At 39.8% G+C, this 15097-nt stretch overlaps 1 protein-coding gene across 1 annotated transcript in view; it reads right to left on the reverse strand.

Moving 5' to 3' along the window:
• Positions 1-4871: 4871 nt before the first annotated feature.
• Positions 4872-15097, reverse strand: part of GFPT2 (glutamine-fructose-6-phosphate transaminase 2) — a 36803-nt gene continuing 26577 nt past the window's right edge. The window contains exons 16-18 of the mRNA XM_006877254.1: positions 14894-15061; positions 11733-11894; positions 4872-5775 (exon numbers count right to left, since the gene is read on the reverse strand). Of these exons, the coding sequence (XP_006877316.1) occupies positions 5731-5775; positions 11733-11894; positions 14894-15061 (375 nt within the window). The 3' untranslated portion in view covers positions 4872-5730. The remainder of the gene's footprint in view (positions 5776-11732; positions 11895-14893; positions 15062-15097) is intronic.

Here is a 15097-nt window from a genome sequence, read left to right on the forward strand (position 1 = left end):
TTTTTCTGTCTGTCTCCATCTCCTAAAGCCCATTCAGATGTTACTTCTAGTGAGATACAACCCAGGGCCGGCTCCAGCCATTTTGGGAGACCTTCCATTTTAAGCTCTTCGTGTTGACTCCTCCACCTTCGTCAATCTGGGCCCAGTGGTCTTTGCTAAGTAGATCTGTGCATATGCATAGTAGAACCCTCCGGTGATGGGAGTCGTGGGTCCACTCGCTCAGGCACCCCCTCTAGTCACTAGAGTGGAGGTGCACAGACAGAGAAATGAACAGAAAAAAAGGTCACACCTTGAACTACTGACCTTGTGGTTCACAGTCCACTATTGATCTTATAGTACCACATCAGTAATATGTATATCTAAGTAAAGCTGCTAAACAAGAGAAAGAAGATGCAGTGTAGCCCACTTCCTTTGGCAATATGTATTTCTGCTGCTTATTTAGTATCTGGTCCACACGACAGCCCTTCCAGGTTCTGCTGTGGCCCCTTTTCCCCAAGATTCATGGTGTGACCTTGCCCATGACTTCCCTAGAAGAGCCTTGTCACCCCTAGAGGCAGAGGTCAGACCGGGATCCAGAGATGATGTCCAGCCCACTCCTAGAGCATCCACCCAGGGGGCTGGGCTGCCCTTCTTTTCACAGCTGGTGTGTACTTGCACTCCACTGTCAAGCTCAGGCACTATGTTCTTATATATAGGTAGAACTCTATAGGAAATCAAGGCAATGTTTAACCCACTGGGTAGATTTTCATCATCTCTTGGATGCTGTTATTGTTAAGTGCTGTTGAGACAGTTTTGACTCATAGAGACCCTATATAGGGTTTTTGAGAAGCGGTTGGTGGGTTTGAACTGCCAACCTTTCAGTTAGTAGTCCAGTGTTTATCCTACAGTGCTACATCAGGACTCTTAGGTATAGGGAATGAAAATGCTGAAATTTTGATTGTCAAGATTAAAATGCTCTGTACTTTGTAAAAGTCTCTTAATCGCAGTTATATGGTCCATAGTTGATAACTTTTCCTTACCTGTTGCTGACTCATAGTGACCCTATAGAGGAGAACTGCCTCTATGGAGTTTCCAAGGCTGTCACAGAGGCTAGCTGTTGCATCGTTCTCCTTTGGAACAGCTGGTAGGTTTGAACTGTCAACTTCACAGTTATCAGTAGAGTACTTTAACAACTGCATCACCAAGGCCCCTATGGTTTTGTTAGAAAGACAAAAGCAAGTCTAGAAATTTTCAGCCAGACTTTGTTGCTGTTAACTGCTGTCAAATCTTCCCTGACTCATGGTTGTTGTTAAGCGCCATTAAGTTGATTCTGACCCATAGCAACCCTGTATAGGGTTTCCAAGAAGAAGCTAGTGATCTTGAACCACCAACCTTGCAGTTCAAATGACTTTGCAGTCTGACACATTAGTCCACAGCGCCACACCAGGACTCATGGTAAGCCTTCATAAAATAAAACAAAATGCCGCCCAGTCCTGTGCCATGACTATACTGGATTGCAGATCATCCCACTGTGGTTCATAGGTTTTCATTTACTGATTTTTGGAAGTAGACCCCTCGTCTCTCAGTCTGGAAGCTCTGCTGAGATTTTTATTTTTATTTTTTAGTTGAAGGAGCATGAGGGATGGTATGTAGGTAAAGCAGAACCCCTATTTGCTGATGCCATATTTCTTCCTGCCTTTCTCAGAGGAGTAGCTAGACAAGGAAGGAAACATTGCTGAGTAGCCCACTAGCAAACTAGCACAGAGTTTTTTAGTGTTTTTTTTTTTTTTCTTTCTACTGATTTATTTAAAAAGGACAGAATTATTACATCAGAAAATCAAGGCTAAGGAAACTGTGAGCTTCCTGATAGTCAAGCCAAGTAAAATACATACAGAAATCCATCAAAAAAGACATTCTTATTCTTTGTTTGGGATCTGACAAAACTCTGTTCTATGAGTCACTAAATAAGAAACCTTGATTATCATATTTTTTTTGCAGAAAATGTAGACATTTCATATAGGATTTGCTTTTTAAGACAATTTTTAGTAAAAAGATAAGGGAAATGGTTGAGTAATGGTTGAAAACAGTAAGAGGGAGATAGGCCACACATTTTCTTTTCTGAGACCTGATTTGATACTGAAGTAAATCTGAGACATTGATGGATTTTGTAAGCAATGAGAATTCTGTTTCTACCATTTGATAGTAGAATTTACAAGGTAACAATGACTGGGTTATATACCAGTTGATAGAAGTAGTGGTCTTGGGTGGGAATTGGGCTTGCTCACCAGAAAACTATTCACTGCTCAATGCATGATGAATATTTTGGCAGTGCTAATGGTGAGATCGATGGCAGTGGGTTAATATAGATGAAAGAAAATGGTGGCTGTAAGATGAGGCAAAATCATAATTTGTTAAGTTAGATTGAAACTTTCATGCCACTGACTAGAATGGTGGTGGTGATTGGGTGCTGTCAAGGTGGTCTTAACTTATAACAACCCTGCATAGGGTTTCTGAGGCTATAAAATTTTTTTTTAATGTTTTATTGTGAATTATGTGATAGTCTACATGGGAGAACATTAGCTTTACATTCATTCTGTCATATATCGTTTCATTGCCATGGTTACAATCCCCTCCATGCATCATCAACCAACCAAAGGGTATACCCTGCAAGCCTGCCCCCCTGGTCGTCAGCGCACTGTCCCTCTCCCTCTCTGGGTCTAAAGTCCCCAGTTGCTCCAACTCTCCATGTCATCGTCTCTGCCTCCATCTCAGGCATCACTGCTTCTCTGGGTAGGGTCCCACTCTCCGCTCTTCTCCCTTGATGGTCCCAGGGACCTCTGCTCCTAGACTGCAAAGTTAATCACTCCCCTCCTTGCTATAAAATGTCTACCTTTACATTTGCAACCCTCACAATGAGTCCTGATAACAATTATTCACTATTGTATCACAAGAGTCCTATCCCTATCTCCTTTCATCAGCCCTGCCTAGACAGATTGGATATGACTCAGTGGAGATTCTACCTTCCTCCATGCCCTTTGGATCTAGGTTCCCTCTTGAAAGCATGTAAGCCAGTCACTTCTTGCCTTTGTACCCCCCACCCCCCGCGCCATTTTGGGTAGCCAATGTCCAAGTTGCCCATCCCTATCTACTCTGTGTATGGAGGGGGTGGGAATGATCCTTGCTGTAAAGATTTGTTCCCTCTTTTGAGCTACTGCATCCATAGGTGTAGGTCAAGTTCATCAAATTGTATCAGATTACTCTTTTTTTCCTCTTCTTTCTTCTTCTAGTTGAGCTCTGATCATCCAGTCATTGAAGCCAGGTCCAGTGGGTATTATCTGCAAGTGTGGGTGTTCTTGTGCATATGCCCTCTCTTCTTATCAGCTGGACGCTTCACTCTCCACTCTAGTCCTCCCTCTGTGGCTATGTCACTGACTCAGGGCCCAAGAGTCTCCAGGTCTTGCCACACTGCTGGCCCACCAGGTCTCCACCCGGGTTCACAGGAGTCTATTAAACATTGTAGGGTTTAGCTTGCAGCTTCATTGCTGTTTTTCCCTCATTTCCCCTTATCAGTGATGAACGTGATCACCAATCAGAGCGTGTATTCCCGTTGAGTCTTAGTCTTGGAAGGGGGTTTGCTTAGCACAGAGTTTTAATGAGATATTCAAGCTATACCTAACCACGTAGTTATCATGAAGATGTCATGAAGATACCATTCATGAGAATTCTTTATAGTTGTATTTGCATTCAAACAAACAAATGACCAATTGCTGCTTAGTTGACCTTGACTCAGGACAGCCCCATGTGTGTCAGTGTTATGTTCCTGAGGGTTTTCAATGGCTGATTTATTTTGGAAGTTCTTTACCAGGCCTGTCTTCCGAGGTGCTCTGGATGAACTTGAACCACCAACTATTCATCTTCAGCTTGCATATGAGTACGTTAATCATTTGTACAGTGTTTTTTGTTGTGTGTGTAGTAGTATTTACCTCTTATACTCATAGTAACCCTACAGGGCAGACTAGACCTGCCTGTTGGGATTTCCAAGGCAGAGGAGTCCTGGTGTGGTGCTATGGGTTAATGTGCCGGACTGCAAAGTTGGTTTAAATTGCAAGGTTGTTGGTTGAAGCTTACCAGCTGCTCTCATAAACCCTATACAGGGCTGCTATGGGTTGAAATCAACTTGGCACTTAACAACAATCTTCATAGAAGCAGTCTGCCACATCTTTAGCAGATTTCTATAGCTTTCTTCCACAGAGAAGCTGGTGGGTTTCAATTACCAACTTTTTGGTTATCATAGAAGTGCTTAAACACTACATCACTAGGGCTTCTCACTGTTGTTGGTGGTGTTGTTAAGTGCCATCGAGTTGGGTCCAACCTATAATGACCCTTTATAGGGTTTCCAAGAAGCAGCTAGTAACCTTGTAATTCAAACTGACTTTGCAGTTCAGAGCATTAACCCACAGCACCACACCAGGACTCCTCTGACCTCATAAACCTTCTGTTTCTGGCTTTCTTCCTTCCAGCCCAGTTGTATTAATAAAATTGGTAACTATAAGAGGATCGTTGAAAAAAAAAAAAAGGCTGCAAATTTAAGATGTTCACACCTATGCTACCTTTAGGCTCTGGGAAACCATCTCAAGCAGAATCACATGGCCCAAGTCCTCCACCATCTTGTACAATGATCCCTCAATTGAGAGCCCTACATGTTGGTCTCCTGCATATTGTTGTTTCCTTTACAACCGTCCTTATTTTCAACTCATGCATGCAGGCCACAAATATGTAGACAAGTGTCAGTGGCTACTTCCAGCACATACTGTTGAGCTCCTGCAAAACCCCCAAAGCCCAAGTCTATAAAAAGAAAGAGACTAACAAAATCCAAACACACAAGATGGAAAAAAAAAAATGTAGTCTTTATTGTCTTTAAATTGCATAGTACTCTGATTGTGCACGCTTTTAAATAGAAAGCAAGGTAACCCACTTGAAAATATTCTCTTGCACAGTATATTTCACGCTGTTTTACTATGAGCAGGAGCAGGGACCAAAACGCTGCTTTGGCTTAAAAAGAACTAGGATCAGACTAAGCAGAAGTTGGAGAGTTGGAGGGGCTTTGGCCATAGAAGAGAAAAAAATGTTGAAGGATGTTGAGATTTTAATAGGATTTAGAAGAGGCAGAAAGGGGGAGTCTTCAGTGATGTCAGGAGATGGGATTCAGGAGCAGCCTAGAGAAGAAGGGAAAGTAGAAAGGCATCTAGAGGGTCGGTCAATGCCTTGTGCTCAAATCTGAGATGAATGCCATTGCCAGAAGTGATCCCCAAGATGGCACATTGGCTGGCCGGGAGACACAGTCTGGGCATTTCTATGGCTACAGCCACATACTAAAAAAATAACTTAAAAGCTATACAATTGTCCTTATAAATATTTTGTCTTTTAAAACTAACTAGTGTTGGTTAAAAAAAGGTTCACAGTTACTCTGAAGAGAGCTGAATTTCTATTGCACAGTAGTGGAAAAAATCCGCTGTGATCCCCATGTGTAAACAATGATTCCCTTCTCCTCTGGCAACTTCAGACACAGAGAAACAGTTATTTGCTGTAGCAAAAGCACTTGGGTACAAGGCACGTCGAAGCTGTCAAGCTCTACAGGATATCATACTTGGAACACGCAGAATGCCCACTTCTCTTCCCACTGGCACCCTTGCCCTTGGTACAGAACTTGACTCAGACTAAATGTGGTGATGGTCTCTTCATTCTCCCGTCTCATTCCACAGTCACAGATTTGGCCAAATTTCTGGGGAAGTCAACCTAAAATGAAAGTAAACAGCTGTCAGAGCCCCACAGATCTTAGCAATTTGCTGTCTCTTAAAGTCTATTATCAAAGTACTTGAGAATAAAGAGCAGATGTCCCTGGTCACCTAGTACCATCAGCACCTTGAGACCTGAATATTAGAAGCAGGTTCCTGACTCAGGAAGCTACACTTACCAGTGTAATGCTTAAGTAATTCAATAAACACTTATTGTTTACCTGACCTATGTCATGCTATTACTCACTGCCATCGAGTCAATTCCAAATTGAGTCCTGGGTGGCACTGTGGGTTAATGTACTGGACTGCAAGGTTGATTTTTACTGCAAGGTTGGTGGTTCAAGCTCAACATTCACTTCTCAAAAACCCCATAAAGGGTCACTATGAGTTGGAACCGACTCGACGGCACTTAACAACATACCATGACTTATAGCAACTGTTCCATAGGCTTTCTGAGACTGTAAATCTATATGGAAGCAGACGGCCTCATCTTTCACCTGTGAAGCAGATGGTAGGTTCAAATCACTGACCTTCAACACAAACCAGTGCTTACCTTACTGCACTACCAGGACTCTTTGCATACCATGTTAGTACTATTAAAATAATATGTTTAGCTTTTAAAATCAGCTGACTCAATTTGTTCCAGAAAAATTCACTATTTTTGGAAGGATATTCATTAGATCCATATAGACCTATAACTTTAGGAAGGGGTTAGCAAGGAAATGTGACAAAGAATAAATGAGGAAGTGGGCTTCAGTTTTATCTGGAATGTCTTATTTTGCTTATATGTTAAGGAATGGTGAAAAGAAAACTCGTCAGATGTCCATCAACAGAAGAAAGTAATAACAAAATATGGTACACACATTCAGTGTATTGAGTCACAGAGAATGAAGCCCTGATATATGCTATCATCTGGATGTACCTTGAAAACATTATGATGTGGGAAATAAGTCAGGTAAAAAAGACAAATATATGATCCCACTTAGTGGGGAATTATTCCTTAAGGGGTGCTGCTGGGTTTGTTTGGGATGATGAAAAGCTTTTGGAGATAGATCGTGGTTATATAACATGGTGAATGTGTAATTAGTATCACTGAATTATATACATGGAGATATTTAAAATGGCAATTTTGTTCCAATATATATACAACATATACACTTTTTATCTCAATGAATTTTTTTTAAGAGGAAACAAATATGGCAAAATGTTAGTTAATGCCAATTCTGAATAATATGTTCATCAGTTGATTGCTATATTATTCTTTCTATGAGGGCAAGTAAAAAAGTATTGCTACAAATTCATAGAAACCTTGATTAAACAAAAATATCACAATGTGAATCTATTGTTTCTCATATATTCTCCATCTAGGTTTATACACTCTTCTGTAGGCTTCGATTTATACCACAACAAAAGGACAGTTTGGGCATCCTTGAGGCATTCAAATCATGTTCTTTTTAAATGGTCTTTGAATTTGAGGAACAAAAGGAAGTCTGAAGGAGCAAGATCAGGGCGGTAGGTTGGAGAGGATAAGGTTTTCCAATGAAATTCTAATAGGACAGCCCTTGCTACTCTGGGATAATGAGAAGGCAGGTACATTGCCTTGAGGGAAAAAAATTACTTGCCGCAAATTACCTGGGCCTTTTTCTCCACAATGCAGCTTTCAATTCTCTTAAACCTTCTTCCTAATAAGTCCCCATGATCATCCTGTGACCTTTGAGGAAAATCTACCAAGATTACCCCTTGGGAATCCCAAGTCTCTGAACTGAACTGATGTCTCTGCATTGAATTTAACAGGTCCTGCAGATTCCTTTGGAAACCACAGTTTTGAATAGACCAGTTTTTGGAAGGTTAATGAGACTAAGACAAGTGTATTACTTAGAGAAGTCTGCAGTCATCCACTGATTGCAGAAACATGTTTAAACATATTTTGTTTAGAATAAAAATTGTTGTATGAACTGGAATTCTAGTTGCAATATTTTTGACATTCCTTTGTATTGTTATATATTTTAAAAAGCTTCTCAAAATAAAATTGCATTGAAACTAAACTTTCATTTCTTTGTTCAATGAATGGTGTGTTCTTATGTACTTCCTGGGGAGATCATAAATTGTTTTGTTGTTTGTTTTTCTGGAAAATAATTTATTTGTCAATATATTTTAGAAGCCTCAAATAAGGAGAAGCTTAAACATGGGACAATGATATATGTACAAAGTTGTTCCCTGCAGTGTTGTTTATAAAAGCAAAAAACCTAATAACAGCTTAAAAATCAGAAGAATGGTTAAATAATTATTATGAGAATTCATATTATAAAAACATAATAGAATCTTATGCAACAATTACATATTGCTTACAAGTTTTTAAAGAAGGGAGAAAAATGCTTGATATAATATTGGAAATGTTAGAAATGAATTTACACAGAAAAAAGACTGGAATAAGGTACAAGTTTTCTATTAACATTCCCTTCTGCATGTGAAGGCTACAGTTTAATATTATCTTTATTCATTTCAAAATAATTTTTAAGAAGAAAATTATTTTAAATTAAATTATGTCTCCTAGAATATTAAGTACATCAAATAAGTACTTAAAGGACAAAAAGGCATTTTGGAGTTTGTTATGAATTGAATTGTGTCCCTCCTTACAAAAGAATATATTGAAGTCTGACCCTTACACCTATGGATGTGATCCTATATGGAAATAAAGTTTTCCTTGTTATTGCAATCAGGTCCTACTTGAGTAGAGTGGGTCCTAAATGTAATCACTTTTGAGTTATGATCAGAGAATACATACAGAGACAATCAGGGGGGACAGCATCATATGAAGACAGACATATATAGCAGAAGCATCTCTAAGCCCAGGAGCTCAAGGGATTGCTGGCAGCTACTACATGCTGGTGGTTACTAGGGCACAACTCAAAAAGAGGATAAACACCTGTAAACATCCATTAACAATCAGAACATGAAATATACAAAGTATGAAAATTGGAAGTTGTAAAAAATGAAATAGAACCCATAAAGATAAGATATTCTAGGCATTAGTGAGTTAAAATGGACTGGTATTGGCCATTTTGAATCAGACAATCATATTTTTACTTTGCTGGGTATAATAAATTCAAGAGGAATGATATTACATGCATCATCAAGAAGAACATTTCAAGATCTATATTAATATGCTGTCTGTGATAGGATAATATCTACATGCCTATAAGTAAGACCAGTTAATACAACTACTATTCAAAATTTATGCTCCAATCACTAAAGCCAGTGACGATGAAACTAAGGAATTCTACCAACTTCTTCAGTGTGAAATTGATCAAACATGCAATCAAGATGCACTGATAATTACTGAGGATTGTAATACGAATATAGAAACAACAAGAAAACATCAGTAGTTGGAAAACATATCTTTGGTGATAGAAATGATCATAGAAATCCCATGATAGCATTTTTAAGACCAATGATTTATTCATTGCAAATACTTTTTTCAACAATATAAAAGGAGACTATACGTGGACCTACCAGATGGAATATGCAGGGAACAAACTGTGGGAAAAGACAGTAGAGAAACTCAACATCATTAGCCAAAATAAGGCCAGAAGCAGACTACGAAATAGACCATCAATTGCCGATATGCAAGGTCAAGAGGAAGCTGAAGAAAGTTAAAACAAGTCCACAAGAGCCAAAATATGACCTTGAACATAACCCCACCTGAAACTGAAAACCATCTCAAGAACAAATTTGATTCATTAGACACTAATGACTGATGACCAGGAGAATTGTGGGACAACATCAAAAACATATTGGAAGAAAGCAAAAAGTAATTAGAAAGAAAAGATCAAAATGAATGTCAGAAGAGTCTCTGAAACTTGCTCTTGAGTTTAGAGACGCTAAAGAAACTGTAATAAATGAGGAAGTAAAACAGCCTAACAGAAAATTTCAAAGGTTATCTCAAGAAGACAAAATGTGCAAAAAACTGGAGTTAGAAAACCGAAAGGGAAGATCACACGTTCAGCATTTTTCAAGCTGAAAGAAATGAGGAAAAAATTAAAATCCTGACTGGCAATAAAGGTGGTTGTTCAAAATCACCAGCTGCTTGTTGGAAACTCAATATATACAGGGTCGCTCTGAGTCAGAACTGACTTGACGGCACTTAACAACAATACTGAATTATTCGGAAAGCATCAAAAGAAGATGGAAGGAATACACAGAGTCACTGCACCAAAAAGAAATGGTCAATGTTCAACCATTTCAAGAGGTAGCATACGATCATGAACCTATGGTACTTAAGGAAGAAGTCCAAGCTGCATTGAAGACGTTGTAAAAAGCAATTCCAGAAATTGATGGACTACAGATTAAAATATTTTAACAAACTGATGCAGCACTGGAGGTCCTCATTCATCTATGCTAAGAAATTAGGAAGAGAGTTCTCTGGCTAACTGATTGGAAGAGATCCATGTTTGTGCCCATTCCAATGGGATGCAGAAATCATAGAACAATATCATTAATATCACATGCAAGTAAATTTTGCTGAAGATAATTAAAAAATGGTTGTAACTATACATTGACAAGGAACTGCCGGAAATTCAAGCTGGTTTCAGAAGAAAGGGAAGAATGAGTGTTATCACTGCTGATGTCGCATGGATCTTGGCTGAAAGCAGAGAATACTAGAAAGATGTTTGACAATGCAAAGGCTTTTGACTATGTGAATCATAACCAACTATGGATAACATTGCAAAGAATGGGTATTCCAGAACACTTGTGTTCATGAGGAACCTACACATAGATCAAAAGACAGTTATTAGAACAGAACAAGGGGATATTGCATGGTTTAAAATCAGGTGAGGTGTGTGCCAAGGTTGTATCCTTTTGCAATACTTATTCAATCTGTATGTTGAGTAAATAATCCAAAAATGGATTATATGAAGAAGAACATGGCATGAGGACTGGAGGAAGACTCATTAACACCTGTGATATGCAAATAATATAACCTTGCTTGCTGGAAGTGAATAAGACTTAAAATGCTTACTGATTAAGATCAAAGAGCTCAGCTTTCAGTATGTATTCCACCTCAATGTAAAGAAAACAACAATCCTCACAATTGGACCAATAAATAACATCATGATAAATGGAAAAGAGACTGAAGATGTCAAAGACTTCATTTTGCCTGGATCCACAATCAACACTCATGGAAGCAGTAGTCAAGAAATCAAATGCTATTTGCATTAGGCAAATCTGCTGCAAAAGACCTCTTTAAGTGCACAAGAGCAAAGATATCAGTTTGAGGACTAAGATGCTCCTGACCCAAGCCAAGGTATTTTCAGTTGCTTCATATGTTAAACTTGGACAAAGAATAAGGAAGAACATAAGACAACTGAAGCATTTGAATTATGGTGTTTCAGAAGAATATTGAGAGTTCCATGGACTGCTAGAACAACAAACAAATCTGGGTTGGAAGAAATACAGCCAGAATATCCTTAGAAGGAAGAACGGCGAGACCTCATCTCTCATACTTTGGATCTGTTATCAGGAGGGACTAGACACCTGGAGAAGGACATCATGCTTGGTAAAGTGGAGGGTCAGTGAAAAAGAAGACACACACACACCCCCCCCCACAAGGAGATGGATTGATACAGTGGCCACAGTAATGAGCTCAAACATTAACAGTTGTGAGGATGGTGCAAGACGGGGCAGTATTTCATTCTGTGGTGAATAGGGTTGCTATGAGTTGGAACTGACTCAACAGCACCTAACAACACAACAGCACTAGGTGGTGAAATAGATGCAGAAGGACCTTCTCTTAGAGCTTTGCCCTACATTTGGACTTCTAGCTTCAACTGTGAGAAAATATTTTTCTGTTCTTTAAAGCTACTGACTTGTGGTAATTTTTGTTAGACAGCACTAGCAAACCAAGATAGGATTATATTTCTCCTGCTTGCTTCAGTAGGTACATTTTTAAAGACATACATCATATCCTCGGAGAACAGCCAGGTGGAAGGAGAGGAGCTGGAGTGGAATGACGCTCAAGATGCCCTGGAGGCAGTCCACGGTGTGGGGCAGCTCGATGGTTTTATATGCAAACTTGGAGCTTTCCGTGTCATCTTTGGAACACAGGATAATTGGGCGACCCTAAAGCAGAGAAATATGATCATATAACATAACTTGTCTCTGAAAAAAGCAGTTATCACCCAAAGTGATGTGTGTCTAAAATCAATGTTATGGCAAACAATAATCTCCTGTTTTGCTGGCATTGTGAGTGAGATGAGGTATATGACTTCACATGAAGCTCAGTGTCCATCATTGGTGCTTTTTCGGTGAACTCTCCCCTTTTCTGGTAAGGTGATAACCATACTGCTGCTTTCATTCACTGTCCATTTATTGAGAGGCGACAACATGATTTACAAAAGGCTATGCAGACTCACTCCTCACTCTAATATCTAGTGGGGCTCCTAGTCTAGTGGTGGAAAGCAAAAACACAAACTGGCAAACCCAAAAGAAAAGTTGAATTTCAGATACATATTTTGAAGGCACTATAAGATGTGTTTAAAATGTTGAAGAGCAAAGATGTCAGCTTGAGGACTAAGGTGTGCCTGACCCAAGCCATGGTATTTTCAATAACATCATATACATGTGAAAGCTGGACAGTGAATAAGGAAGACCGTAGAAGAATTGGTGCTTTTGATTTATGGTGTTGGAGGAGAATATTGAAAGTGCCATGGACTGCCAAAAGAACCAACAGATCTGTGTTGGAAGAAGTGCAGCCAGAGTGTTTCTTGGAGGCCAGGATAGCCAAACTTCATCTCTCATACGTCAGATATATTGTCATGAGGGACCAGTCGCTGGAGAAGGATATGTTTCGTAGCATGGAGGGTCACAGAAAAAGAGAAAGACCCCCAGTGAGATGGATTGGCAAAATGGCAGCATCAAAAGTGTGGCAACAATTGTGAGGTTGGCCCAGCACTGGGCAGTGTTTCATTCTGTTGTGCACAGGGGTGCTATGAGTCGGTACTGACTCAATGGTACCTAACAACAACAAAAATAAGAGGTGACTCTGATTGGGAGAGATTGGTGAGGTCTGAGACCCTAGTGTAAAGAAACCAGCTCTCTGAAGATCTGCAGGACTCTCCTTCCAGAAACAGGGAATAGCCAATGCAAGCAAAGTCTCCAAGGATGGAATGAGCTTGGTGTGTGTGAGGTACAGAAAGAAGGCTGGCTGGCTGGAGCTCAGTGAGGCAGGTAGAAGGGGCAGATAACATAGGACTTGAGTGTTACTACATACAGAGTGCAGTTCTACTCTACACACATGAGGTACCATGAGTGAGAATTGACTTGATGGCATGGATTTTTTTGTGGGTCACTGTAGTGTTTGAGGTGAAGCCATTGGGGGTGACATAATTATGTATATATGCTTTGTTTATATATACACACATATAGACTCCTGGTGTGGTGCTGTCAGATAAGCATTGGACAGCTAACCACAAGGTCTGCTCCTTGGAAACTATATACAGGGTCACTATGAGTTAGAACTGACTAGACAGCACTCAACAATGTCTGTCTGTCTGTCTATCTATCTATCTAATCTATCCTATCTATCTATCTATCTATCTATCTATCTATCTATCTATCTATCTATCTATCTATCTATCTACCTACCTACCTACCTACCTACCTACCTATCTATCTATGTATGCATATATATATAAGAAGCTCTGGTAACATAATGAATTATGAGCTGAGCTGCTAACCACAAGGTCAGCAGTTAGAATCTACAAGTTGCTCCACAGGAGAAAGATGAGGCTTTGTGCTCCCGTAAAGATTTATAGCCTCGGATACCCCGTACAGGGTCATTATGAGTTAGAACCAACTTCTCAGCACATAACCACCACCATATATATGTATTTGCCAATTCAACAAGTTTTACATGTACCATTCAATGACATTGGTTGTGTTCATCTAATCAATGACATTAGTTGTGTAACTGCATCAATATTAATTTCCAGATTATTCCACCACTGTTAACAGAAGCTCAGTACTATGACTCCTCTTTCTTCCTTCCCTCCTACCCCTGGTAACCACTAACTATATTTGCCTATTTCATATACATGTTTTTATGATGATATGTTATAGTATGTATTAGGACTTCATTTCTGTGGTGGTGTGGGTTAATGTGCTAGGTTGCAAAGTTGGTTTGAACTGTAAGGTTGGTGGTTCAAGCTCACCAGTCACTCTTTGGAAACCCTCTACAGGGTTGCCATGGGTCAGAACCGATTCAATGGCACTTAAAAACAACAACATTCCATTTTATGGTGATACAACTACATCTTGTTTATACCATCATGGATACTTGAATTCTTTCCACTTTTTGGATATATTGTACATAATACTGAATTGTATATTGGTATGTAATTATATATTGTATATTGGTTTATACCATCATGGATACTTGAATTCTTTCCACTTTTTGGATATATTGTACATAATACTGAATTGTATATTGGTATGTAAATTTCAGTTTGCATTTCTATGACTGCTTTATATATATATATATAAAACATCTCTCTGGTCATCATGATGAGGCAGATGTGGTAGCACTGAGTACATTATTGGCGGGTTCTTCTTTGTAATGTCATGGGAATTCCTGGGTGACACAAACAGTTAATGCGCTCCACTACGGGCCAAAAGGTTGGTGGATCGAATTCACCCAGAAAAGCCTCAGAAGAAAGGTTCTGGTAATCTACTCTGAAAAATCAGTGATTGAAAAACCTATGAAATACAGATGTACTCTGACACACCAGGGCCACCATGAGTTGGAATAGATTCAATGGCAACTTGTTTATTGGTAATGTCATAAGTCCTCCTACCTCAGGTGGCCCTGGGAAAAACACTGTCCTCAGAGGTCTTCCCCATAAGTACTTCAGATCTGTTCTCCTAGGATCCAGTGTAGCTCAAGGCAGACTGGGCCTCAGTGAGGAGCTGTGGTGGATGTGGCTGTAGGCTGGCCAGACCTCTTTCAAATGTGTGCCCTACTTATCAAGGAGCTTAGGAGAGATCATGGGGGCCTGGAAGACACTGGGTAAGGTGTACATAATGGAAGAGACAGAAGGTTTTGCCCTGCTGAGAGCACTCACCTGGCGGGCAGTGACTTGCTGTAGGGCATTCTGGCACTTGGCAAAGCAAGGGTCCTTCATGATGACCATGATTACAGGCATCTGCTTGTCAATCAGTGCAAGGGGCCCGTGTTTCAGCTCCCCAGCCAAGATACCTTCGGAGTGCATGTAGGTGATCTCTTTAATTTTCTGGGAAATAAGAGGTAGGGTCAGAGTCACAATGGG

The sequence above is a fragment of the Chrysochloris asiatica genome, unplaced genomic scaffold (genome assembly GCF_000296735.1).
Source record: "Chrysochloris asiatica unplaced genomic scaffold, ChrAsi1.0 scaffold00450, whole genome shotgun sequence".
Lineage (NCBI taxonomy): Eukaryota > Metazoa > Chordata > Mammalia > Afrosoricida > Chrysochloridae > Chrysochloris > Chrysochloris asiatica.